General features: G+C 37.6%; 1 protein-coding gene across 5 annotated transcripts in view; it reads left to right on the top strand.

The window, feature by feature from the left end:
* The window catches only part of SYNRG (synergin gamma), an 89,715-nt gene that overhangs the window by 33,223 nt on the left and 29,855 nt on the right, over positions 1–26,637 (top strand). For 4 of the 5 annotated variants that reach the window (XM_008066958.2, XM_008066957.2, XM_008066961.2 and 1 more), the window contains 6 exons: positions 1,691–1,887; positions 2,492–2,740; positions 4,445–4,578; positions 10,419–10,537; positions 10,745–10,807; positions 20,320–21,264. In XM_008066958.2, coding sequence (XP_008065149.1) covers positions 1,691–1,887; positions 2,492–2,740; positions 4,445–4,578; positions 10,419–10,537; positions 10,745–10,807; positions 20,320–21,264 — 1,707 coding nt within the window. The remainder of the gene's footprint in view (positions 1–1,690; positions 1,888–2,491; positions 2,741–4,444; positions 4,579–10,418; positions 10,538–10,744; positions 10,808–20,319; positions 21,265–26,637) is intronic. The other variant, XM_021717051.1, reaches the window with a different exon arrangement.

The following is a 26,637-nucleotide window of genomic DNA, read 5'->3' as shown; positions in this document are numbered from 1 at the left end:
CAGCCTCGACATTCTAGGCTCAGGTATTCTTCCACCTCAGCCTTCCAAGTAGCTGGAACCACAGGTGAGTGCCACCATACCCTGCTAATTTTTTGATTTATTGTAGAGATGAGGTCTTGCCAACTTGCCCAGGCTGGTTGAACCCCTGGACTCAGGCAATAATCTTCTCACCTCTGCCTCTCAAAGTGCTGGAATTACAGGCATGAGCCACTGTGCCTGGCAGATGTAGTATTTCTTAAGACTGACTCATATATGGAATAAACTATATAAATATAGGAGAAATGTTTGCTTTAATATTTTATTGACCATCATATACTTTTACTTCTAAAAACTTTCTTAGATTTATCATGCTTTGAAAAACATTATCAGATATTTATTTCATAGATTATCAATAATTATAGTAATATTAAACATAGTATGAATTTTTAAAAATTAGGCTATATATTTTAAATATTCTTTTTTATGACTTGTCATGAGAAACTTAAAGACCACATGACATCTTTTTCTATGTTGGAAGATAGTGTTTCCTTTTATATATTATTACCGTTGAGTCAAAAAAAATCACTAAAGTATATTTTGTGGTACTACTCATAATCACAAATTGAAAGGCTATTATTACCAAAACCACATAGGACTTCAGTTGTACATAAAAAAAAATTTTCTTCTATTGCCCATTAGATACTTTGCATCTTTTCCTCTTCTTCTCTGTCCCCAAGCCAAACAAAGAATCAACATCTAGATCTTGGTATATTTTGGAGTTTTATTCACTTTCTGCCACTTTGCATTTCTTTCTCCCTCTTCCTTCCAAATATACGTGCATGCATATGTGTTCTTATGGTCAGTCTATTAGCCTGTAATCCATATTTGTAATCTACAACTGGATTACAATTGTAAGATTTTTGTTTTAAACATTTTTGTCTGTCTCCCTAAGCCCTATTTACTTTCATTCCCAGCAACTTCTCTAACGAGGCTTGCCAGATTAACAAGTAACCACACAGGATGCCCGGTTGAATTGAACTTTTGGATAAACAGCAAATAATTGTTTACTATGAGTATGTCCTGTGCAATATTGGCATTCTTTATTTTATATGGTAACCCTGTCTCTAACATCCTTTCTCACTTTGTCCTTTGGAAAACTCATGTTATGAAAAACTCACCAACAGTACCTTCCTTTTTTCAAATACTTGTTCTGTTTCCTCATCTTAACTGAATAGGTCTTTCTTTGAAGCTGTATTCCATAGCCCCTCTTCCAACGGTGTTTTCTCTCACAGCCTCTAATTCACTGGGTCAGGAGAAGAGTGGTATTGGTATAATTCTTGCTGCTTGTTACTATTTTCAAACTGCTCGCACGATCATTACTTTACAACTTCTCTTTCAAAGTCCAAAGCATTTTTAAGTCACCTCCATCCTGTTGTTAAATCTTCTACTAAATTATAAGACTTTATCTTACCTTTAGCCCTAAATTTTCATCTTTAACAACAAGCTACAATCTATTATCTAAGCTCCTGACCCTAATTGTCTGCTGGATATTTCCATCTGAATGTCTTTATAGTAGTTTAGACCCTGATATGGTTTCAGTTCTGTTAAAGCAGTATGATTTAAGATTATTCTTGTATACCAACAGTGACACCAGAAAAGATGAATCACTTGTAATGTGTTTGCATTTGTAATCTGGTCTTTCCTTTAATAGATGCCTATAAGAAAATTTTAGAAACCACAATGACTCCAACTGGAATAGATACTGCTAAACTTTATCCCATTCTGATGTCATCTGGACTTCCCAGGGAAACTCTTGGACAGATATGGGCCTTAGCTAATCGAACTACACCTGGCAAACTTACTAAGGAAGAACTTTATACAGTTCTCGCCATGATTGCAGTAACACAGGTAGACAATGTTTATTAAGTTAGATCAAATAACTTAATTAATATAAATGGAAAGAATATGAAAAATTTTTTGCTACATTGTAGAACTCCTTGTACATTAAACTTTAGAACATTTTCAGGATACAGTACTTCAAAAATTGACAGTTTATGTGATGTGCATACTAACAAATTATTTCTTTGTTTAAAGACTGTTAATACATTAAGATTCTTTGACCTGGCTGTATTCCTTCCAAATTTGAAAGTTAGTCAATAATAGGTGAAATTACTCTCTATCATTTTAAGTCCTTGTTTAAAATTCCTTAGATACAGATAAAGTATTCTCAGTCTAGTAGCAATTTTTTTATATTGCAAAGTTATTTTAAATGATTTGATCATAGCAAATTAACCAAACTTGTCAGAAAATATCAGAATTGATATGTGTTGCCCATTTCTTTGCTAAGCATTAGGTTTGTATTAACCTTATAACTTTATTTTCTCTTATATCAAATTCATGAGTTTTAGGAGAGTCAGAGTGGAAACATATGAAGGCCACAGATTTTACCTTTAGGTCTTTCTTTGCCAGACTTAAATTGTATGTGACTTCATTTTCCTTTTGTTCTTTATAGAGGGGTGTTTCTGCCATGAGTCCTGATGCTTTAAACCAGTTCCCGGCAGCTCCTATTCCAACTTTAAGTGGCTTTCCTATGACTCTGCCTACCTCAGTGAGTCAGCCAACTGTGATACCTTCAGGCCCAGCAGGCTCCATGCCCCTCAGCCTCGGACAGCCAGTCATGGGCATTAACCTTGTTGGACCAGTGGGTGGAGCTGCAGCCCAGACTTCTAGTGGCTTCATGCCAACTTACCCTGCAAATCAGGTAAATGGAGAAGTTATGCATCTTTCAAATAATCCCTGAAAGTGAATCTGAGATACATAAGATACATAAAGAAGGTTGCTGGATTACAGTTAACACTTAAAGTTAGAATTAGACAGTGTTAGAACAATATAAAATTTACATTTCCATTATTTAAAAAACATGAAGATATTTCTTAAGCCTTAAGCTATTTGAATTTAGCTGAAAATGTATAGTTCTTTATAGTACATTCATTTTAAATATAAAACCTAATAAGGTTAGCTAAATTCTTAATTTACATCTTCTGAGAATACTTCTAAACTTGAATTTATTTATTTATTTATTTATTTATTTTGAGTTGGAGTCTCACTGGTGCCCAGGCTGGAGTGCAGTGGCATACTCACGGGCACCGCAGCCTCTACCTGCTGAGTTCAGGTGATCCTTCCACCTCAGCCTAATTTTTATTTTTAATTTATTATAGAGACGAGGGTTTTGCCAAGTTGCCTGGGCTGGTCTTGAACCTGTGGGCTCTGGCAATCCTCTTGCCTTCGCCTCTCAAAGTGCCATGATTACAGGCTGAATCACCAAGCCCAGCCCCAAACTTGAAATTAAAATACTTCAGTTTGTCACTTCTCAGAGTAGTAAAAAAATATTTTTTTTTTTTTGAGTTGGAGTCTCACTCTGTCACCCAGGCTGTGGCATGCTCACAGCCATTGCATCCTTGACCTGCTGGGCTTGGGTGATCCTTCCCTCTCAGCCTTCCAAGTAGCTGGAACTACAGGCATGCGCCACCATGCCCGGCTAATGTTTTGATTTATTGTAGAGATGAGGTCTTGCCAAGTTGCCCAGGCTGGTCTTGAACCCCTGATCTCAGACAGTCCTCTCTCCACAGCCTCCCAAAGTGCTGAGATTACAAGCTTGAGCCACTGCACCTGGCCTGCAAAAAAACTTTTAAATGTATATTTAGTGTCAATGAAAATGTAGGGGAAAAGTAAATAATATGTTGTAGGTTCATTGGTACAACCTTTTTGTTAGGTAGGCTTGGCAATAACTTTAAAATTCTACATGTCCATATCTTTTGACCTAGCAGCCGTACTGTTAGGAATGTATCCCACAGAAATAGTGACTCAAATTAGCAAAGATATCCAAGAATATTTGTTGTAACATTATTTGTTAGAGTAAAAGTAGAAGAAATAGCAAAATGTCCATCAGAAGAAGAAAGGTTAAATAAGTTTCAATTCATCCATACAGTGGTAACCTAATCATTAAAATGAATGAGATGGATCTACATATACTGCATGGAAAGATATGTATGTTATATAATTACCTTTTGGCATACGGAGTCAGTGTTCACTGTCTACTTTGTACATGTATTTGATTGGTTATGATGAGTTTGTATTACTTTTGTAATTTACAAACATGCATAAAATATTTTTTGAAGATGGCATACTTTCAGTAGCCTGGTGAATGTAATTCAACTATTTTATAAATGTATGGATTAGTTCTTTAAATTTGTACCAGAGAGTATCTAAAAATACAAAACAAGATTCCTGCCTTAAGCATTTGAGTTGATGTTATATCTAAAGGGCATTCTCCTAAAATTAGTTAGTTGTACCTGTGTTAAGAAATGTAAAAGGCAGTCTTTGAGGTTGATGGTTGGAGATTTGTTGTTTACTTTTTTATTTTATCAATTGATGCTTTGTATTTAAATATTCTCTATAAACCTAGGTAGTAAAACCAGAAGAAGATGACTTCCAGGATTTTCAAGATGCTTCTAAGTCAGGATCTCTTGATGACTCATTCAGTGATTTCCAAGAGTTGCCTGCTTCTTCAAAAACAAATAATTCCCAGCATGGAAACAGGTAGAAAAGAGTTTAATTTAATTGTTAAGAAAGAGGCATCCACAATAAGAAGGCTAAGTATAACTAAGAGAAATTAAAAAATTAAGACTCCTTAGTCTAATACCTTCCTTGATTATTCCTCTTTTTTTTTTTTTTTTTTGAGACAGGATCTCACTTGTCTCCCAGGCTGGAGTGTAAGTGACTCACTACAGCTGTGACCTTCTGGGCTCAAGTGATCCTTCTATCTCAGCCTTCTGAGATAGAAGGATCACTTGATACAGGTGCACACTACCATACCTGGCTAATTTTTTTTTTTTTTGTAGAGATGGGGTCTTGGTATGTTGCCCAGGCTGGTCTCGAACCCCTAGGCTGAAGCAATCTCCCACCTCAGCATCTCAAAGTGCTGGGATTACAAGTATGAGCCACTGCGCCCAGTGAATATTCCCTCTTATTCATAGTTTTACTCTTTAAACTTCTCTCCTCTTTGTTCACCTTAAACTTTAGCTCCTACTGTTCCTTATAGCTAAGTGCACCTGTGTAGTAATGACTTAACATTCTTATTAGAGTCAGGTCTTCAATTGTTGAAAAGTTTTTTGGCAGAGGTGTATAATTTTGTATTTTCATAATATAATGTACTGTTGCTTTTCCACATAATTCAGAACTCTGAATAACCATATTTATTCATATCTCTCTTATATTTGACATCAATGGCTATTACACCTTCAGATTTCTGTTTGTTTGCATAGACAGTTACATAAGCATTTCTCTAATGTTTTATGTACTAGCTTAACCTTTGGGTATGGTAACTGAATCAGTCAGTATGTTGTCAACACCTTTCTATCTCACTGATTTTATTTTATTTTATTTTTTGAGTCGGAGTCTCACTCTTGTCGTACAGGCTGCAGTGCAGTGGCATGCTCATAGCCACCGCAGCCTGGAGCTGCTGGGCTCAGACGATCCTCAGCCTTCCAAGTTGCTGGAACCCCAGGCACACACCATGCATGCCCAGCTAATTTTTTTGATTTATTGTAGAGAATGAGGTCTTGCCAAGTTGCCCAGGTTGGTTTCGAACCCTGGACTCAGGCAGTCCTCTCACCTTGGCCTCTCAAAGTGCTGGAATTACAGGCACGAGCCACCACTCCTGGCCCCATCTCATTTAAAAAACATATTTAGATGCTTCTTCTACAGAGTGGAACACACCAGACACCAGAGTAAGCAATATGAATTCTTTTGGTTTTATTTTTTGAATTTGTTTTTATCAGAATACATAATCCATTTCTTTTATGTTCCTGTTTATGCAGTGTCCCTCATCTCTTCCCTTTTAGCCAATTGATGAGCTCTCAGTCAAACACTGCATACTCACTGTAACAAGAACTAAGGGCTAGGCATTATAGAGAATTATAAATTAGGAAAAGAGATTATTCTCCTTATTGAATTATTCTCCTTATTGATTATTTTCCTTATTGAATTATTCTCCTTATTGAAAATATGTCAAACACATGTGCGTAACAAATAGAAGAAGCATATGAGGAATGTGACTATAGATAACTGGAATTTTCAAGACTGCTATACCCACATATATATTGTCAACCTTATAGACACATAATCATATTTCTATTCCAGATGTCTTAGTTTGAACAACACTTATATGTACTACTGCTATCTAAGCATCCCTATCTGAACGATTCAAGATATCTCAAATTCACTGCATAAAATTTAATTTATTGTTCTCCTACTCAAAGCCAAATGAAAGGTCTCAAAATCATTGTTTCCTTCTTAGTGTCACCATATCCAGTCACAAAACTAAAAACATTTATTATTTATTTTTAGCTCCATCCTCTCTCCTTTACCGTCATTAATTCTGTCACCATTGTTTGGTGTGTGTAATCCTGTTCCTGCCCACTCTCTCAACTCGTGCCGTTTTCCCACAGCTTAAATCCGGCCATGCCAAAATAACTCCAAACTGACCGTGCTCATTCAGGCTCAGTTGAAGAAAAACATTCAGTTTTCTCCCATCTGAAATAACCTTATCTGTTCCCTCTATAATTAGCTCTTATTCTGTCTCAAAAATCAGCTAAATATAGGAAGTTGACTGGGAGTGGTCGCTCATGTCTGTTATTCCAGCACTTTGGGAGGTGGAGGTGAGAGGACTGCCTAATCCTCGGGGTTCAAGGCCACCCCGGGCAACTTGGTGAGACCTCATCTCTACAACAAATCCAAAAGAAAATTAGCCAGGCATGGTGGCACACGCCTGTAGTCCTAGCTACTCAGGAGGCTGAGTTGGAAGGATTGCCTCACCCCAGCTGCAGTGGCCATGAGCATGCCACCGCACTCCAGCTTGGACAACAGAATAAGACTAACTCACACACACACACACACACACACACACACACACACACACACAGCCAAAAAATGTATACACATTTTATACACATTTTAAGAAAGGAGAAAACTGTATTAAAATTATAATATTCAGTATATACTGGTAACAAAAGATGAATGCAGGTTATGTTATTCTGCAATTATGAAATTATGATAGGTGTTCAAAGTGATTACCATCAGCATCCAGATGTTTCTGAATATAACAGACTAAAAGTAACAGGCAGACATTTCTTAAAATGTGTATACATTTTTTTGGCACCACTATATATATATATATATATATGAAGTTTTTCCTAACCCTTTCCAGAAATTCCCACCTCTAAGATGAGTTAAGGGCCTTTCCTTTTCTGTTTCCATAGTACCTTATGAATATCTGTGTCCTAATTATACTTACTGGTCTATGTCGGAGGAAAGTCTTTCATGTTTATACACGTAGTGCTTAGCCCGTAATATGTAATTAATACGGATTGTTGGATGAATAAATTATAGTACATGTATTATAAACCTGGTGGTTCACTCATCTGGGCAAAAGTTCTCTCACTAAGTGAAATTAAAATTTGAGAATAGAAAGTTTTAAGATGGTGGCCAGCCCTGAGATATATGATATATTAACAATTTTGTGTGATATCATCTCCATACAATAGTTTACTTTCATTTAAATCCATATTTTGCAGATGTTCCTTGTATGTACAGTTCTAACTTGACTTCTTCCATTCTTTCCTTGAATGAACATGATTTGCTTATACTAAGAATTCATACTCATTGTTTATTTATTCATTGAGCAAACATTTATTTAACATTTGCTATATGCCAGACACTGATATAGGCATGAGAAATACAGAAGCAAAATTATAGTTACTGCTCTAAATACACTTAGCTCTATCTGGCTATTTAAATTATCTGGTAAGTTCTCTTAGGATTAGTCCTTAGATGTGTATATAAAAGGAATTCCCTAGTTTATGATAATCTGCATTCCATATTGTTAGTTTATTTTAAAAAGAGATTTATTAAATCTTGATATGAATAGCTAATCCTAGGCAAGACCACTTTAGGCAGTATTTTTAACCAGAAAATGAGCATTATTTGTCAGAGGAGATGAAAAGACGAGTAAGGCATTAGGAATAGGTGAGGGTGGGGAACATTGTTAGTTTGTGAGAAAATGACATTAGTTAGGGACGCATCAGTTGTGGGATGCCTTATGATTTATGACACAATCTATAAAGCATTTTGGGAATAAGAAGTGGCATGATGAAAGTGATTCTTGCTATTGTGTGTGGGATAAATTCAGTTGCCGTGGTAATCCTGTTGTGAGATGATGACAATTACTCAGGTTTCACAGTTAAAGACATTGAGCAGTTTATATCTGAGAAGTCAGTTAGACTCGGTGTCAGACTGAATGTCAAAGTCAAAGAAGAAATGACAATTGAGCTTGCTCCTAAGGCCTAAAGGGATCCGGAAGATAGCAACATGACCCAGTCGTTCATTCAGAAAATTCTTATTATGTGCCAGGCACTGAGGAGCCTCGTATAGCCAACAAAGCAGACATAGGACATGGGTGATAGAAAGGTTCACAAAGGGTTAAAGTATAGGAGTTTGGTTATTTTTTTTTTAATTTTGCTGAGATTAAAATATTTTAAAAAATGTATTTAGCAGGATGAGCAACTAAATAAAACAATCTACCACAACCACATGAAGTGATTGTAAAACATTAATGAATTCACTAGGAAAAAGCAAAATACTTTTTTGGTGGCCAAATTCTTAAAGACCTACCTTTCAGTAGAAAGCTAGCTCTTAAACTAAAATCAATATACCTCTCTTACTTGAGTAATTTTGTTAGTATTAAAGGATAGTAATAACTGTTTTCATGTTTGGAAAGACAATAACTACTATATGTAACTGGTATAAACACTTTCATGGTGATTACAGTGGTTTTTTTTTTTTAAATAATCAAAGAAAGAACTGAAATGAAATATTCATTGGCAGTTTGCATAAAATTACAGTCTGAGTAATAGCTTTTTTTTAAAATGGAATTTTATGTTGTTGACTTTAATTAGCAGTACTTCATTACGCTGAAGAGCCTCTATTTTGTTTTCCAATTCTGTGAATATAATTTTAAAATTCATAATCAATTAAATGTCACATTTAGTAGAAAGATTTTGCCAATGAGCTTTAAAAAACCATAGCTAAAGTCTGAGAATCATGAAAAACAAATAGATATTCAACTTTGTGGCTTTTTCTAAGATGCTAATTACTTTTATTCCTATATAACATCTGGTACAGTGAGCTGTACTATACTTATGGAATCTTAGAAAATCAGCCTATAACGTATAGATGATGACCTATGACATTTATTAAGATCAGATATGTAGCAGTTGTTTGATGGTGATATGAAATTATAATATTTGATGGCATTAGGTCCTAAAGCACGGTGGACTCCATTAGCATGCAGGGGCTGGAGCCTGGCTTTTACCTCCCTTGTAGGCCACTGATAAGAAGATTTAAATGACTATGGAAAGATTTTTGCTCTAGGGCAGAGAACTCAATAGAAATCCATTTATATAACTTGTGTGTATGGTATTGAATGACACAAACTAGTAGTGGAATGTAGTCATTCATATGTAAAGGTTGTTCTCCCAAGGAGCTGCCTGGGTCTGATAAGGGAAGAAGAAAAAAAAAGCAATGCTTTTATAATATGTGTTTAAGCCTTCCAAGAATTACCCACACAGATACTACTCATTATGCTATTTTTCCATCCAGCAAGAAATATGTCCACAAGCAAAAGTATCTTTATCTAATTTTGAAGTGATTGTTGTTTTGCTACCAAGATAGCTTCTGGAACTGCTGATGTGATCCTTGTAAAAATGCAAATTGTATGAACTCTACTGCTGCTTATCAGATGTATGAACTTCTGCCAGTAAGCAATGCAGTATGATCAAAAGAAGAACAATTTACATCTTGGCTTCAACAACATTTTATACAAAAAATTTTATCTTAACTATTCCATCTCTGCACTCTGAACCAATTTGAGAGAATGGTTTCTATTATGGTTAATATAATTTATTTTAAAATACTGGGTGCACATATTTGGAACAGTTCACTTTTGCAGTTTTATAGATTTTAAGTTAAAATTGCAGGAGGTCATCATTCTTTACTAATCCACTTCCAAAGCCATTCCAATTATTACTAGATACTAGACAGTGTAGATCTGATGACCCCTCTTCATTTAATCAAGGAAAAAAAATTATTGCTTTGGTGTTTTAATTTTTTTTAAGGAATGGGACATTGTTTTTAACCATTTGTGGGGAGTGTGTGTGTGTGTATGTGTGTATACATATATATTATTTCTAACTTTTATAAAGCAGAAAGCCGTAAGTTTTAGCTAGATACCCATTTGCCATTTTGATTCTAAGCTCCTGTTTAATGATAAGGAAAGGATCCAATGTTGTGGTCAATATGATATATTCTTTTTCCCTTTTTAGTGCCCATTCTTTGTTGATGCCACTTCCTGGAACTAAGGCATTGGCTTCAGTGGATAAATATGCTGTGTTTAAAGGAATTGCAGCTGACAAGTCCTCTGAAAATACTGTTCAACTTGGAGGTAAAAACAGTTGGTAGATTAATAAACCTGTGAATGTTAAATTATAAAACAATTAAGCTGTATGAATCTTTAAGGGTGGTCTTTTATGTTAAATGTGTAAAATGCTTATACCACATGTTAAGTGTGTTGGATTAACCCAATCTGTCTTTTTTGAGCTGTGATTTCAAGGTTCCTAATCTTAATTGAGTCTGTGTCTTTCTATCATAGAGCCTGGTGATAAATATAGTGCTTTCAGAGAACTTGAACAGACAGCAGAGAATAAACCTTTAGGTAAGTTTTAGGTTCCTTAAATGGATAAATTATTTCCATTTTATTATTATTTATCTTTTTGTAGAGGCTGGGTCTCGCAATGCAGTATGATTAAAAGAAGAACAATTTATATCTTGGCTTCAACAACATTTTATACATAAAATTTTATCTTAACTATACGTTGCTCATACTGTTCTGGAATTCCTGGCTTTACTCTCACCTCAACCTCCCAGAGTGTTGGGATTACAGGTGCATACCACTGTGCTTGGCCCATTTTTATTTTTTATTTTTATTTTTTTGAGTCAGAGTCTCACTCTGCTGCCCAGGCTGGAGTGCAGTGGCATACTCACAGCCACCACAGTCTCAATCTGCTGGGCTTAGGTGATGCTTCCACCTCAGCTTACCAGGTAGCTGGAACTACAGGCGTGCGTCACTGTGCCCAGCCATTTTTTAAAAAAATTTTTTGTAGAGACAAGATCTTGCCAAGTTGCCCAGGCTGGTCTTGAACCCCTGGACTCAGGCAATCCTCTTACCTCCTCCTCTCAAAATGCTGGGATTACTGGCGTTAGCCACTGTACTGGTACTGGCTTATTTATTTATTTATTTATTTATTTATTTATTTTAATGAGTCTTGCTCTGTTGCCCAGGCTATGGCATGATCATGGCTTACTGTAATCTCGACCTTATGTGCTCAAGTGATTTTTTTTGTAGAGACAAGGTCTTGTTCTGTCACCCAGCCTAGAGCACAGTGGTATGATCATAGCTTACTGCAGCCTCAAACTCCTGGGGTTCAAGTGATCCTCCTGTCCTAGCCTCCTGTGTAACTGGGTCTATAAGTTCATGCCACCACAGCTAATCTTTTTTTTTTTTTAAAGATCCAGAGTCTTACTGTGTTATCCAGGCTATTTTTAAACTCCTGAATTCCTGGCCTCAAGCAATCTTCCTGCCTTTGCCTTCCAAAGTGCTAAGATTACAGGCATGAACCACTGCACCGGCCTTTCATTTTTAATAAAAGGAATTTTTGATAGTTCCTTCAGTGGCATTCCTGAACGGGTGAAACAATATGGTATAATTGGCCAGGCATGGTGGCTCATTCCTCTAATCCTAGTACTTTGTAAGGCCGAGGCGGGAGGATCACTTGAGGCCAGGAGTTTGAGACAAGCCCTGGGTAACAAAGTGAGAACTCCATCTCTGCAAAAAATAGCAACATTAGCCAGCATGGCGGTATATGCCTGTAGTCTCTGCCACTCAAGAGGATTGTTTGAGCTCAGGAGTTCAAGGCCATGGTGAGCAGTGATCATGCTGCTGCACTCCAGCCTGGGTAACAGAGTGGAACTCTGTCTCATTAAAAAAAATGTGTATATTATATATGGTATAATATTGATTTGTATGATAGATATTCAAACTGCAAATATTCTTTTATTTTATTTTTTTTGAGTTGGAGTCTCACTCTGTCGCCCAGACTGGAGTGCAGTGGCCACTCCCGGCCATCGCAGCCTCGACCTGCTGGGCTCCAGCGATCCTTCCGCCTCAGCCTTCTGAGTAGCCAGAATTACAAGCATGCGCTACCATGCCTGGCTGATTTTTTGATTTATTGTAGAGATGAGGTCTCGCTGCCCAGGCGGGTCTCGAACCCGCGGGCTCAGGCAATCCACTCTCCTCAGCCTCCCAAAGGTGCGGGATTACAGGCTGAGTCACCGAGCCCGACTAAACTGCAAATATTCTAATCAAAAAACATTACTTGGTAGCTACTATGTTTAATAAATATTGTGAGAGGCACTAGGTGGGGGATTACCTTGTAGAAGAGAAATAATACAATAATAGCTAACTTCTTATGACTGGAAATAACAAGGACCCAAATGTGGTTCAGTTATTGGGAATTATTTTCTAAATGTAGGGTAAATTGCAAATCAGTGCAATTTTCTCTGGAGGTAGTATATTCCCTTTCACTGGAAGCCTGAAAGTCAAGTTAGACAAGACTGTTGAAAGCTGTGGTTACTTTTACTTTTTGTCATGTTCAACTAGACTTAAACTAATCCTAGTGCAGCCATCTGTGGACTGCAAAAGGCAGCAACTATTCTTTTACTTTTCAAGATTCTTTTTTCATTAGTGGTGTGGTACCTGGTACCATTTCTTTTTTTTGGCTTCTCTTTCATGGTCTGGAAATAAAACATTGTAGAATAACATTTAAAAACAGTTCTGATAAGGTACAGTTCCTACTGTATATCATAAAGCAGATACAAGATATTTTACATTCACAGAGATATGATACAGTACTGTCTTTCATCTATAATGCTAGAGAATACAATTAAAAAGGTATTATATGAGGCTTGATTCTACTTTTCCAGCAGAGAGCCCAAAGGAGAGTTTGACACAGCTCTAATAAAGAAATGTACCTTCTTAGACAAGATTTCCTTTCTTTAGTAGCACAGTTATAGGTACTCCCTTCTCTTCATGAGCATCAGCTAAAAATCATTAAAAAACAAACAAACAAAACATTGGATTTTTACAAAGATGGCCAAGTGGAGGTCAGCAAAACTCAATCTAATCTTCAGGTTTGAATATGAGAGCTCCATGAAAGAAAAGATGCCAAATAGCACTTCAGGCCACAACATCATTTAAACAGAAGTAATAGCCATATCACTTGATATGTTCAAGGATGCTGACATCAGTATGTAATTATCTATTTACTCATCCGTTAAGAAGGGAAGATCAGTTACTTTAATTTGCTTATGTTCAACTCAATCACTTTACCAGATTTTCAAGACTGGCTATAATTTAATGAGAAAAATGGAGAGTGATCAGTGGCTCACACGTGTAATCCCATCACTTTGGGATGCCAAGCCAGGAAGATTGTTTGAGGGTAGGAGTTTGAAACCAGACTGGGCAACATAGTGAGACCCATCTCCACAAAAAAATTTAAAGAGTAGCCTGGCATAGTGGCATGTGCCTGTAATCCCAGCTGCTCAGAAGGCTGAGACAGAAGGATCACCTGAGCCCAAGAGTTTGAGGCTTGGTGAATCGTGATGTGCTACTGTACTTCAGTCTGGGCAACAGAGTGAAACTCCTACACACACACACACACACACACACACACACACACACACACACACACACACACCCCGATGGAGAGGAGAGTGAAACTCCTACACACACACACACACACACACACACACACACCCCGATGGAGAGGAGATTATATATATGTGTGGTTACCATCGCTGACAGAAGAACTTAGAGTGAAAGGGAATATAGAATGATAATTTGAAAGCCATATATATAAAAATCAAAAGTGATTTTTGTGGTTAAATCCTACCATAAACATGATGTGTAAGGTTTAGATAATTCATAGGTCAAATTATGTCCTCTAAAGCTTAACTGTGCATGCTATGAAATGTGTATACTCTGAGGATTTCCTTCTGGGAACAATATCACATTCTACCTTTATGTACTAAATGCTCAAATTTGGGACATCCTTCAACAATCACTTATTTCCACCCTTCTGCTTGGGGTGAGGGAGAATAAGTAAGGTAAGTATGGTAGAAAATATACTGCTTAAACATCTCTAAAAGGGAAGCCCACCTTGTACAAGGATATTCAGTCCCTTATAGATCTTAGGTCCTAGAAATGTTTCTCTGTATTTTATTCAGGCTTTTAGGATGTAATAGTTATACCTGTTTCTGACTCTAGGAGTTCAAACATAAACCCTTGACTTGTGAGGTTTCCATTTACACCTAGCAATGCTTTCATCAACACTTGGGTTAAGACAAGTTTGGAGTAAAAAAAAAAACCCATGATATACTATCCGGGTTCTTTGTGTAATATAGCATTATGATATATGTTATGATATACGATTATGATATATATGTTATTTCTTTTTTTTTTTTGAGTTGGAGTCTTACTCTGTCACCCAGACTGGAGTGCAGTGGCCGCTCCCGGCCACCGCAGCCTCAACCTGCTGGGCTCCAGTGATCTTTCCACCTCAGCCTTCCAAGTAGCTGGAACTACAGGTACGCACAACCATGCCCGGCTAATTTTTTTGATTTATTGTAGAGATGAGGTCTCACCAAGTTGCCCAGGCGGGTCACGAATGTTATTTCTATAAAAAGAAAATAGCCGGGCTAGGTGGCTAAGCCTATAATCCCGCGCCTTTGGGAGGCTAAGGTGAGTGGATTGCCTGAGCCCGGGGGTTCGAGACCCGCCTGGGCAGGCAAGACCTCATCTCTACAATAAAATCAAAAAATCAGCTGGGCGTGGTAGCGCGTGCCTGTAATTCCGGCTACTGGGAAGGCTGAGGTGGAAGGCTGAGGCGGAAGGATCACCGGAGCCCAGCAGGTCGAGGCTGCGGTGGCCGGGAGCAGCCACTGCACTCCAGTCTGCGCAACAGAGTAAGACTCCAACTCAAAAAAAAAAAAAAAAGAAAATAGTGCCACCAAAATGTAAGCAGTACCTTAGTCCTGCTTTTTTAGTACTTTGATGAAGTCCCAGCTTGTCATTTTCATTTGTTTGCTTTCATTCCTGTCTTAACTTTAATTCTAAGGTCTTCCAAGTTGAGTTGCCAACTTGGTTTTAGGAGAATATGTCTTATTTTTTATATTCATTAATAATACATTGAACCAGGTGCAGTAGCTCGCCCCTATAATCCCAGCACCTTGGAGCCCAAGACAAGAGGATCACTTGGAGTCAGGAGTTCAACACCAGCCCGGGCAACAGAGTTAGACCCTGTCTCTATATTAAAAAGTCAACTTAAAGAAAAAAAAAACTGGGCATGGAGGCTCACGCCTTTAATCCCAGCACTTCAGGTGGCAGAGGCAAGAGGACTGGGCAACTTGGCGAGACCTCGTCTCTACAATAAATAAAAAAATTAGCTGGGCGTTGTTGGCACATGCCTGTAGTTCTAGCCACTTGGAAGGCTGATCACCTGAGCCCAGCAGGTAGAGGCTGCAGTTGCCATGAGCATACCACTAAACCCTAGGCTGGTCGACAGAGTGAGAGTTCGACTCAAAAACAAACAAACAAACAACAACAACAAAAAAAAAGCAACTCTGACTTGACTTTATCAAAGCATGTTAGTATCTTAGAATTTACCAAGAATCTTATAGTATTATGTTCAGAGCTGTGGGCTTCTTGGGTTACTGAGTGACAAAGTTTGATAATATTTCCTTATTTCCTTATTTCTAACTCAACTAAAGAAGTGACACATTTATTAAAGTTTTAGCAAAACTTCTAGTTTTGAGACTTCTAGTGTCTAAAAATGACAGGGAAACCTATGAGAATTTAGAAGTTAATTAAAAAGCTACCCATAAAATAATATTATTAATATGCCTTCTGATAGGTAAGCTTCCAATGACTGCAACAAATTTATTTGCCATAAAATTCTCCTTGTTTTTGAACTTGTAAACCCATCCATTTTGATTTCCTTTTAACCCTTTCACCCAGCTTTCATTTCTAATGGAAAAGTTTATGATTCATCAGTAAGTTTAGTTTGTTGTGGTAATTCTTTTTTTAAATTACAAAGTTAAACTTGTCAATTTCACAGATATGTTAAAGCAGAACATTAAAAATGTAGGCTGTGTCCTGGTGGCTCAGCCTATAATCCCAGCACTTTGGGAGGCTGAGGCAAGTGAATTGCCTGAGCCCGAGGGTTCGCAACCAACCTGGGCAACTTGGAGATACCTCATCTCTACAATAAATCAAAAATTAGTTGGGTGTGATAGCACACGTCTGTAGTTCTGGCTACTTGGAAGACTGAGGCAGAAAGATCGTCAGAGCCCAGCAGGTCGACACTGGGGTGACCATGAGCATGCCACTGTACTCCAGCCTGGACAACAGAGTGAGACTTCGACTCAAATAAATAAATAAATAAATAAATAAATAAATAAGCTGGGCGCGGTGGCTCAAGCCTGTAATCCCAGCACTTTGGGAGGCCGAGGTGAGAGGATTGCCTGAGCTCAGGGGTTCAAGACTAGCCCGGGCAACTTGGTAAGACCTCGTCTCTACAATAAATCAAAAAATTAGCCGGGCAGGGTGGTGCACGCCTGTGGAAGGATCGCCTGAACCCAGTAGGTCGAGGCAGCAGTGGCTGTGAGTGTGTCACTGCACTCTAGCCTGGACAACAGAGTGAGACTCCAACTTAAAATAAATAAATAAATAAAAATGTAGGCTGTGATAAAATTGGCTGCTTGTCACCTTTACATTTACAAAAATAATGCAAATATAATTGGTGATACATTTGTCTAAAAGTATAGTGTATTTTTTAAAAATTTTATACCTACTTCTATCAATTTGTGAAATTAACTTTATTTTTTATTTTTATTATTTTGAGTTGGAGTCTCACTCTGTCACCCAGACTGGAGTGCAGTGGCCGCTCCTGGCCATCGCAGCGTGTGCTACCACACCCAGCTAATTTTTTTATTTATTGTAGAGATGAGGTCTCACCAAGTTGCCCAGGCGGGTCTCAAACCCACGAGCTCAGGCAGTCCACTCACCTCAACCTCCCAAAGCACGGGATTACAGGCTGAGCCACCAAGCTCGGCTGAAGTTGACTTTAGTATTATTAGTGGTATATCTTACAAATATAAATTACAGGAAATCTGAATGCTGTTTCTGTCTTTCTAAAAATTTCCCTAGATGGATTTTCCTGTGTTGATGAATTATGCTTGTGAATTAGTTAAGTGTCTCAGATTAGGAGGAAAAATCAGCTTGTTTTGTTGTGAGTGCTTTTTTCCATCTGCTACATCAAAATATATATCATATACAAGCACAATATATTTAAAGCCTGTATTATTTTATATGACAGTTTTAAGAATTGGATTTTAGCTTTAAATACATATTTATGGTTTATATGCTTCTATATCTCATTTTTAGGGAAAAAATATGATTTGTTAAAAAATGGCTGGGTGTGGTGGCTAAACGCCTGTAATTCTAGTACTTTGGGAGGTTGAGGTAGAAGGAGTACTTGAGCCCAGGAGTTTGAGACCAGCTTAGGCAACATAGTGAGACCTCATCTCCACAAAAAGGCAAAAGATCAGCCAGGTTGGTGGCATGCCTATAGTTCCAGCTACTCGGGAGGCTGAAGTGGAAGAATTGCCTGAGCCTAGTGGTTTAAGGCTGCGGTAAGCCGTGATCGTGCCACTGAACTCCAGCCTGGATAACAGAGTGAGACACTGACTCAAAAAAAAAAAAAAAAAAAAAGCGAGGAAATTAAGGCTTATATTTTAATTTATAAATCTTCAGAAATGACAGTTGTTTAAAAAATATTAAGTGATGTTGGTTGGCATAGCTGTATATATATATTTTAAAATTTTCCTTTGTTAGACTTGGGATGTTACAGCTAAATTTATATTTGGTTTATCTCTGGTTTTTATCACCTGGTATAGCCTACAAAGATTATAGATCTTCAGACTATCTTCAGACTTAGAAAACTGAGATCATCTGCATCCTAACATTGTATGATAATAAAGAATAGAAACCCTTTTAAGAATCATGGACTAGACACAGAATGGCATAATGGACATTGAAGACTCAGAAGGGGACAGTGAGAAGGAGAGAGCTGGGATGAAAAGTCACCTGTCGGAGGAGGGGGGACACACCTCATGAACAAGGGTACCTGCATGATGAACATTTGTATACCTAACCCTGAGTTGTACCCCACATCTTTAAAATAAAAAAATTAAAAGAGAGTAAATAAATAAATAAGGTAGAGCCTAGAGACTGCCCCCTAAAAAGAAAAATCACCTGCCAGGTACAGTGTAGACAGGTGGGGGTGAAAGGTACACTTAAAGCTCAGACTTTTTTCACCACTATACAATGCAGCCATGTACCCAAAAACTATTGGGAAAAAAATCATGGTTCCAGATTTTTACCAATACCTTAAACTGAATCTATCAAATTATCTATGAGAAGTATATAAGTACCTACCTATTTTCTCTAACCAAAAAATAAATTCTTACCTTCTCCCCTTTGTCTTAAATAAATTAATAAACAATTCTGTCAATTCCCCATCCTCAGAATGGCACAATATAGACTAAAATCTAAATCATATCTTCAAAAACTTTAAATAATAGAGTGGGTATTTGTTCAAATCCCTTTGAATTTTTATAAATAAGTGCCCATTGGTATAGCAAGATAGCTAATTTCTTTTTTTTTTTGAGTTGGAGTCTCACTCTGTCACCCAGACTGTAGTGCAATGGCCGCTCCCGGCCACCGCAGCCTCAACCTGCTAGGCTCCGGCGATCCTTCCGCCTCAGCCTTCCAAGTAGCTGGAGCTACAGGCGCATGCTACCCCGCCCGGCTAATTTTTATTTATTTGATTTATTGTAGAGATGAGGTCTCTCCAAGTTGCCCAGATGGGTCTCGAACCTGCAGGCTCAGGCAATTCACTCACCTCAGCCTCCCAAAGCACGGGATTACAGGCTGAGCCACCGAGCCAGGCCGTAATTTTATATATATATATATATATATTATTTTAAAGATGTGTGGTACAATTCAGGATTAGGTACACAAGTGGACATTGTACTCTTTCCTTTTTTGAGTCAAGGTCTCACTTTGTTGCCCAGGCTGAAGTGCAGTGGCTTGGCCACTGCTCATCACTGCTTCGACCTCCTAGGCTCAAGCAATCCTTCTGCCTCAGCCTCCCAGGTAGCTGGGACTATGGGTGCTCACCACCATGCCCAGCTAATGTTTCGATTTTTTGTAGAGACAAGGTCTCACTATGTTTCCTAGACTGGTCTCGAAACCCTGGGCTCAGGCAGTCCTCTCACCTCAGCCTTCCAAAGTGCTGGGATTACAAGCATGAGCCACTGAGCCCAGCTGAGATGACTGATTTCTAGAAAAACCCAAGTGCTCACAGATTTTTTTCTATAAGACTCAGCTTATTAGAGTATGGGGAGGAGCTGTTTTGAAATGTGTCTTTAGCCAGAATGCTTTACAAATAAGTGATACCTTTTCAAAAATTCTCATCAATATTCCATTCAAATTAATTCTTCCATTTACCTGAGCAAGATGACATAGTATCTAATGTTATTCTCAAAGAGCCTAGTTAAACCAAGTGTTGTATATCCTGAATATCAGATGCAGAATTTATCATAATATTCGTTGGTACCTCTGATTTTTTTTTTTTTAAACCACATAGCATGTTTTTCCTTCAAAGAGCTACTATCTTAATATACCTCTCTTCAGGAACCACAAGCACCTATTTCTTATTTTGTTGTATACTTGGCTGGCTACTATAGGAACAAGAAAGTCTTGAGAGCAGTGTTTTTGGCCAGGTGAAAGATCTGGACCTAGGGGAGGTGCCACACTAAAAGCATGAGTAAATAAAAATGGTATGTTAGGTACTTTCAGTTTGATTTCTGTTTATTCAAGTATCATTAAACTTCAATGTGGAAACAAATATGTAAGGTTTAAACTGTGATCAAGTAATGTCAAACCAGTGGGGAAAAGTCAATAAAATTAGCTTGCAATTTAATGTGCTTTACAGTATGTGGTTTTCAGTTTAGTGTTATTTGTTTGGTTGTATTTTTTTCTTTCAGGAGAAAGCTTTGCAGAATTCAGATCTGCAGGAACTGATGATGGTTTCACTGATTTTAAAACAGCCGATGGTATATCACCACTAGAGCCACCAACAAAAGACAAAACTTTCCCAACATCCTTTCCCTCAGGAACAATACAACAAAAACAACAAACACAAGTGAAAAATCCTCTGAACTTAGCGGACCTAGATATGTTTTCCTCAGTTAATTGCAACAGTGAGAAACCATTGTCTTTTTCAGCTGCGTTTAGTGCAAAATCAGTTTCCACACGCCCACAGCCTACAGGTTCTGCTGCAGCTTCAACAGCATTGGCACCGACTAAAACTTCTAGTTTGGCTGATGATTTTGGAGAATTCAATCTTTTTGGGGAATATTCTAGTCTAGCGTCTGCTGGGGAGCAGGATGACTTTGCAGATTTTATGGCATTCAGTAACAGCTCTATTTCATCTGAGCAAAAGGCAGATGACAAGTATGATGCCCTTAAAGAGGAAACTAGTTCTGCTTCTTTGACCAGCAACATAGGCAGCACAGTGAAGAGTGGACAGAACCCAGCTGCTCCATCTACCAAGTATGATGTCTTCAAACAAATTTCTCTGGAAGGATCTGGACTAGGTGTTGAAGATCTGAAAGATAACACTCCTTCAGGAAAAAGTGATGATGATTTTGCTGATTTTCACTCCAGTAAATTTTCTTCCATGAACTCGGACAAATCTCTGGGAGAGAAAGCAGTGACTTTCAGACACATCAAAGAAGACTCTGCTTCGGTGAAGTCCTTGGATCTCCCTTCCATTGGTGGCAGCAGTGTTGGCAAGGAGGACTCTGAAGATGCACTCTCTGTTCAGTTTGACATGAAATTGGCTGATGTGGGAGGAGATCTTAAGCATGTCATGTCTGATAGCTCTTTGGATTTACCAACAGTTAGTGGCCAGCATCCTCCTGCTGCAGGTGAGGAATTGGTGAGATTGCTCTGGTGATGGTGGTGCAGATTTCAAAGATGATTCTGTGGGTGTGGATTTACATAAGAGTAAGGCTTTTACCTTTATTACTTTCTAATAATGAACGTCTTTGTTGCCAGTCTCCTTAAAGCAGTGTGAAATTTGATTCTGTGAATACTTGGATACATGATTACTATGACTACTGTGAAACTTAGATTGGATAGCTAAAATATTTTTATTATTATTGAAATCTAACACCAGCTTGGTGTTAGAGACACCTAAAAACCCACTGCTAAATGAACCCCACATTGCCAGAAATTTTATAAAGACTTTTGCAATGTCAGCAGTTTTCCTCCGTTACTGTGAGTAAAGTCAGTGTTTCCCTCTCCTTTTTTCTTCTCTTGGTTATATTTAACAGCTGCCAATATAGTATTCTGTTTGATTTACAGAAGTGGACTTTTGTTAGGTGGAGAAAGTAAAAATTTCTAACCAGTTGTAGTGCATTTGGCCACATCCCTTCAAGAGAAGAAGAGGGAAAGAGTTTGTGTATGGTTGTTTTGTCAGGGTCTGGCAAAGAAGAGGGCATGTGTTGTCAGTGAAATCTGGCTACTGTTTTCAGTGTTAACTCTACTACTGGAAATATTAAGTTGTAACAAATATGTAGATGCTAGATAGGGTAACTACTAACTTTCTGATAAAATGTTTGAAAACATCTTATTAGGGAGTCCTCTTTAAATTCTATGTGGATTTACATGTAGCAGTTTATTCTTTAGTCTAATTTCCTGTCATGAAAACTAGATTCCCAAGTGTCCTAATTTTTGTTTTGTTTTTGATATATATATAGAAAGGTAAACCTATTTTGTGGCCTTTAATAATGAGAAATATCTCAGTAATACTGTATTATTCTAGAAAATGTATTATGCATATAAAGGGTTTGGTTTTGTTTAACTAGAGAGGGACACATAAGACACTTCCAAGTTTACAGATTCAGGCAGAAATTGTAAAGTACTATAGCTTTTGCATATATTGAATTGAAGTCAGAAAACACAATTGCATCCATCCTTTGGTTATTGAAATATTGGAGGTATTCTGAAACAGGGTACTGAATCAGGAACAAGTTGGTGAAACATTACGTGTGTCATGTTGCCACTTGCTAAGGTATTTTCCAAGTGCAGTGGGCGGTCTGAAGAGCTCATTGTGCCCTTGACTGTCTACTTTCTTTTTCTTGTACTTTTCCTCAGAAATGTTCTTATTTTTTTGCTGCTGTTGGTTTGATAGAGTGATTTTTTTTCCTTTTTTGTATGATATGCTTGTGCCACAGCAGTTGGTTGCAAAGTGCGCTGTTTTCTGAACAATATTTGATTTTTCTTTAAAAATCTCACAACATATATACTCGCCTTTTGGACTCTGAAGTTATGAATTAGAAACTATTTTTCTGAAAGTGAATCTATATTCTTTCACAGTGCCAAACTAGATGTCTTTATGAAATGAGTCTAATCTAGGTTTGGGGTGTCTTTTTTTCCCTTCATTTTATTTGGGGAGGGGAGGTTGGTTTTTTGACTGAGGTTGTTCTTACTGACCTGTTAAAATAATCTTCTGTGCTCATGTTCTTTTATGTATGTATGGAACATTCCCAGCTTGGATACTGTAATGTTCAAGCCACCTCTCTTCCGTTTGAGAATATTCTTAAAAGCAGATTGTTTCCTCCCATTGATCTGTAAACCTCCCGTCGCAAAGGAGCAGTATCCCTTTAGAGCGGTTGTTAAAAGGGGTTAATGTCACACCAATGATCTGTAGTGCCGTTGAGCAAAATTGCTGCATAAATGTATTGTGGGGGGCAAATGACAGGGACTTCTTCAGTGTGCTGTGGTTTTATTTTATCCTCATTTATTTTTACCACAGTATCTCTTGTTTTTTAGTTTGAGGGTTAAAGGTACTTCTTGTTAGAGAAATAAGTGAGCTGATGAAGAGAGAATAAATAAAAGCTAGTAGATTACTATCTGTAGACCTTAATCCTGTTTAGAAACCCTAACTCAACTCTGAAGGGGATACTGTCTCTTTTGACTCTTGCTATAATTCTTTGTATGGAAGGTAGATAATACTAATAACATTGCCTGATTTCTCTGCATATTATTACATTTAACCCTTTGTGCCCTTGCTGCATATAATTTCAACTTGGCTGCTTCCCCTCCCCCCCCCCCACTAAATTTAATCTCTCTGGCCCTGAAGCATCTTGATGTGCAGTCATTAAGGTCATCTGGTTTTGTTGGCAGCAAGAGCTGACCTCATTTGTGACATTCTCAAAGGGTTAGCAAAACTTCTGTAGCTACTGACCTACCTACCTGTAAAGTAGCTCTTCTTTAAAATTGAAAATCTTTGTATTTTAATTAGCACCTTTTTTGGGGGCTGCTTTTCTGGTGTCTTTTTTTCAATTTAGACATTTTCTGTGTGAATGTGCCTTCGAATTTGCTTTAGTATATTCCTCTGCAAATACTGATCTGCATGCTTATTCTGGTGACTTATTTTCCAGTTCTTCTGTACCACTCTCTTTTGTGATCTGTAAGTCCTGTGTTAATAAATAATCCTTTGGCATATTTTGAAAGTGTGGGGATGTGTGTAATTTGTACCTTTTCAGAGTTAGACCAAAGAGATACCTAGCTGGTATCAAGTTTAAAGGAATAGTATCCCCTGAGACTAGAGGGTTTTCCCTTTGTTTTGTTTCCTCAAACACCTGTCTCCTAAGAAATATTGGTACATTTTAGCCTTTACTTCTTGTGATTCCATTGATTAAAGTTTTTGACATGGCATTACATTGAAATACAACTTTAAACTTAAGTGTAAGCCTTACACTACTTTACATAATGGGGAGAGAGAAAATTTTTTCTAGTTTCTTTTAATGAAGAAACTGATAATATTTTATTGTAGAGAGCCTGTCTCTACTAGGAGTTACATTGTGAAGAGAAGGGAAAGGTAAGGAAGAAGACCCAAGAGTTGAGAGTTGGGGAAAAAGAGATAGAGATACTGGATAACTAGATATTTATAAACTTAATTTAAAATAAATCATTAAATAGTATTGAAATGGACTTCTGAACACAGTAAATGTAATCTGGATTTAAGTTGATAATCTGTGAAATGGAAGATGTTAAGCGATAATACCAGGAAGTCTTCAGGAAGAAATTTGATTTGAGGAATTGGGTACTCCATCCTCTAATTGCAGAGCATGTTATCTCTGCAGTTACATATTCTGTATTACGAAGTGATCCTTAGTCTCTTTTTACTCACAGTATATAAAGCTTTTTTTTTTAAAGTGGAAGTCTATTTCTGTCACTGAATTGCAGTGGCATACTCACAGCCACCTCAGCCTCAACCTGCTGGACTCAGGTGATCCTTCCACCTTCCAAGTAGGTGGAACCACAGGCGCATGCCACCACACCTGGCTGTTTTTTAAAAAAATTAACTGTAGAGACGAGATCTCGCTATATTGCACAGGCTGGTCTTGAACCCCTGGGCTCAGGCAATTCTCTCACCTCTGCCTCCCAATGTGCTGAGATTATAGACGTGAGCCACCACGCTCAGTTTAAGGCAAATTCTTAAAACAGCTTTAGGGGATGTGTCAAGCAAAGTAATCTTTGTACTTTTTTTGTTTTTTTTACACTTAAAGACTAGATATTTTCATTTTTTTACAAAAGACAATTTTTAGAAGGATCAGTGAAAGTTAGCAACAAGGCCAAACTTGGAAAATATTTTCTCCTTTTTAGAGTGCAGTAATAGCAGAAAAACCTTGAGAATATTACTGTTATTCTTTTTTTTGAGTTGGATTCTCACTCTGTCGCCCGGGCTGGAGTACAGTGGCACACTCACAGCCACCGCAGCCTTGACCTGCTGGACTCAGGTGATCCTTCTGCCTCAACCTTCCAAATAGCTGGAATTTTAGGCATGTGCCACCACACCTGGCTAGTATTACTGTTTTTCTGGTTAGAAACCCAAGACCAATAAAAACCTTGAGAAGAAGGGCTATTTCCATGATTTATAATTTTTACTCTTATGCTTTTTGTTGTTTTTAGTTAGCCTTGACTTGAAATGCAAAAATTTTTATTCTTATGTTTTGAGGTCTTTTGTTCTTTGTTCTTTTTTAGAATCTGAGGAAGAAATTAAATCACCGAAGATGAGGATTTTGAATAGGATTCCTAAGAGATCACTTACTGTATCTGTAATGTGCCATTTTAGAAAGAAAAAAAGTTTCATGTTGGGGCTTAGATGAACTCTAAGAAAAGTTAGGCTTGCCATTCAAAATAGTGTTTTTTCTAGAGCATAATGCTTTAGGAAGTTGAATAATACTTGGCTTCAAAAACCTTGTATAAATGCATTACATTTTAATTATGATGTGTGCTGCTAACACATTTGGAAGAAAGAGATCTTAGTTTAACTTTCATCTAGTGATAATGCCAGCTGCCCTTTGTTTAGGATTTCCCAGCTATGCGTAAGACCAATCGCATGACGCCTTTGGCTGAAGAATTTCTTTGTCAATGGAATTTTCTAATGCTAGACTGGTCCATCTAGGACTGCTTTATTTTAACTTGTTCTGCATTTATCTGAGCAGGCTAAAGAAAATGAATATAACTGTGTAAACATATATTCACAAATTGAGCAATTAATGTTTTCAAAGTAATGGTTTACTTTTAAGGGAGGTTAGTTTTAATATAACATAACATAACATAACATAACATAGCATAACATAACATAACATAACATGACAATATGAACTTCTTTTGCAATGAAGTCTTGAAGAACTCTATGCTGTAGATTCAAACAGAAATAGTTGTGTTTACCTTGATGTCAAGTAAGATATGGTTAGTGCTTGACTTCATGTATCAGTGCCTGAGAAAGTATACAAATGTATTTATGTTCTATAGTTACTCTATTGTTCACATAAAAATCCCTGCTAGTTTTTAGGAATAGCAAATGAACATGAAGGGAACACTGGCGATATCAAAGAACATGTGCCAAATCCTGAAATAACTCAAAGGATCAATTTTTTTTTTTTTTTTGAGATGGAATCTCACTCTGTCACCCAGGCTGGAGTACAGTGGCACACTCACGGCCACCCCAGGGTTTACCTGCTGGGCTCTGGTGATCCTGCCACCTCAGCCTTTCAAGAAGCTGGAACTACAGGCGCATGCTACCACACCCAGCTAATTTTTGATTTATTGTAGAGACGAGGTCACCAAGTTGCTCTGACTGGTCTCGAACCCATGGGCTCAGGCAGTCCTCTCACCTCGGCCTCCCACAGTGCTGGGATTACAGGCTGAGCCACTGGGCCTAGCCTCAAATTATTTTTGAAGAGCTGTTTCTAGCTCTCAGTTTTTCATCATTTAAGTACTTT

Source organism: Carlito syrichta, unplaced genomic scaffold, assembly GCF_000164805.1.
Source record: "Carlito syrichta isolate Samal-C Ts95f unplaced genomic scaffold, Tarsius_syrichta-2.0.1 Scaffold309200, whole genome shotgun sequence".
Lineage (NCBI taxonomy): Eukaryota > Metazoa > Chordata > Mammalia > Primates > Tarsiidae > Carlito > Carlito syrichta.
The sequence above is the reverse complement of the archived record's forward strand: the minus strand, read 5'-3'. Positions and strand labels throughout refer to the sequence as shown.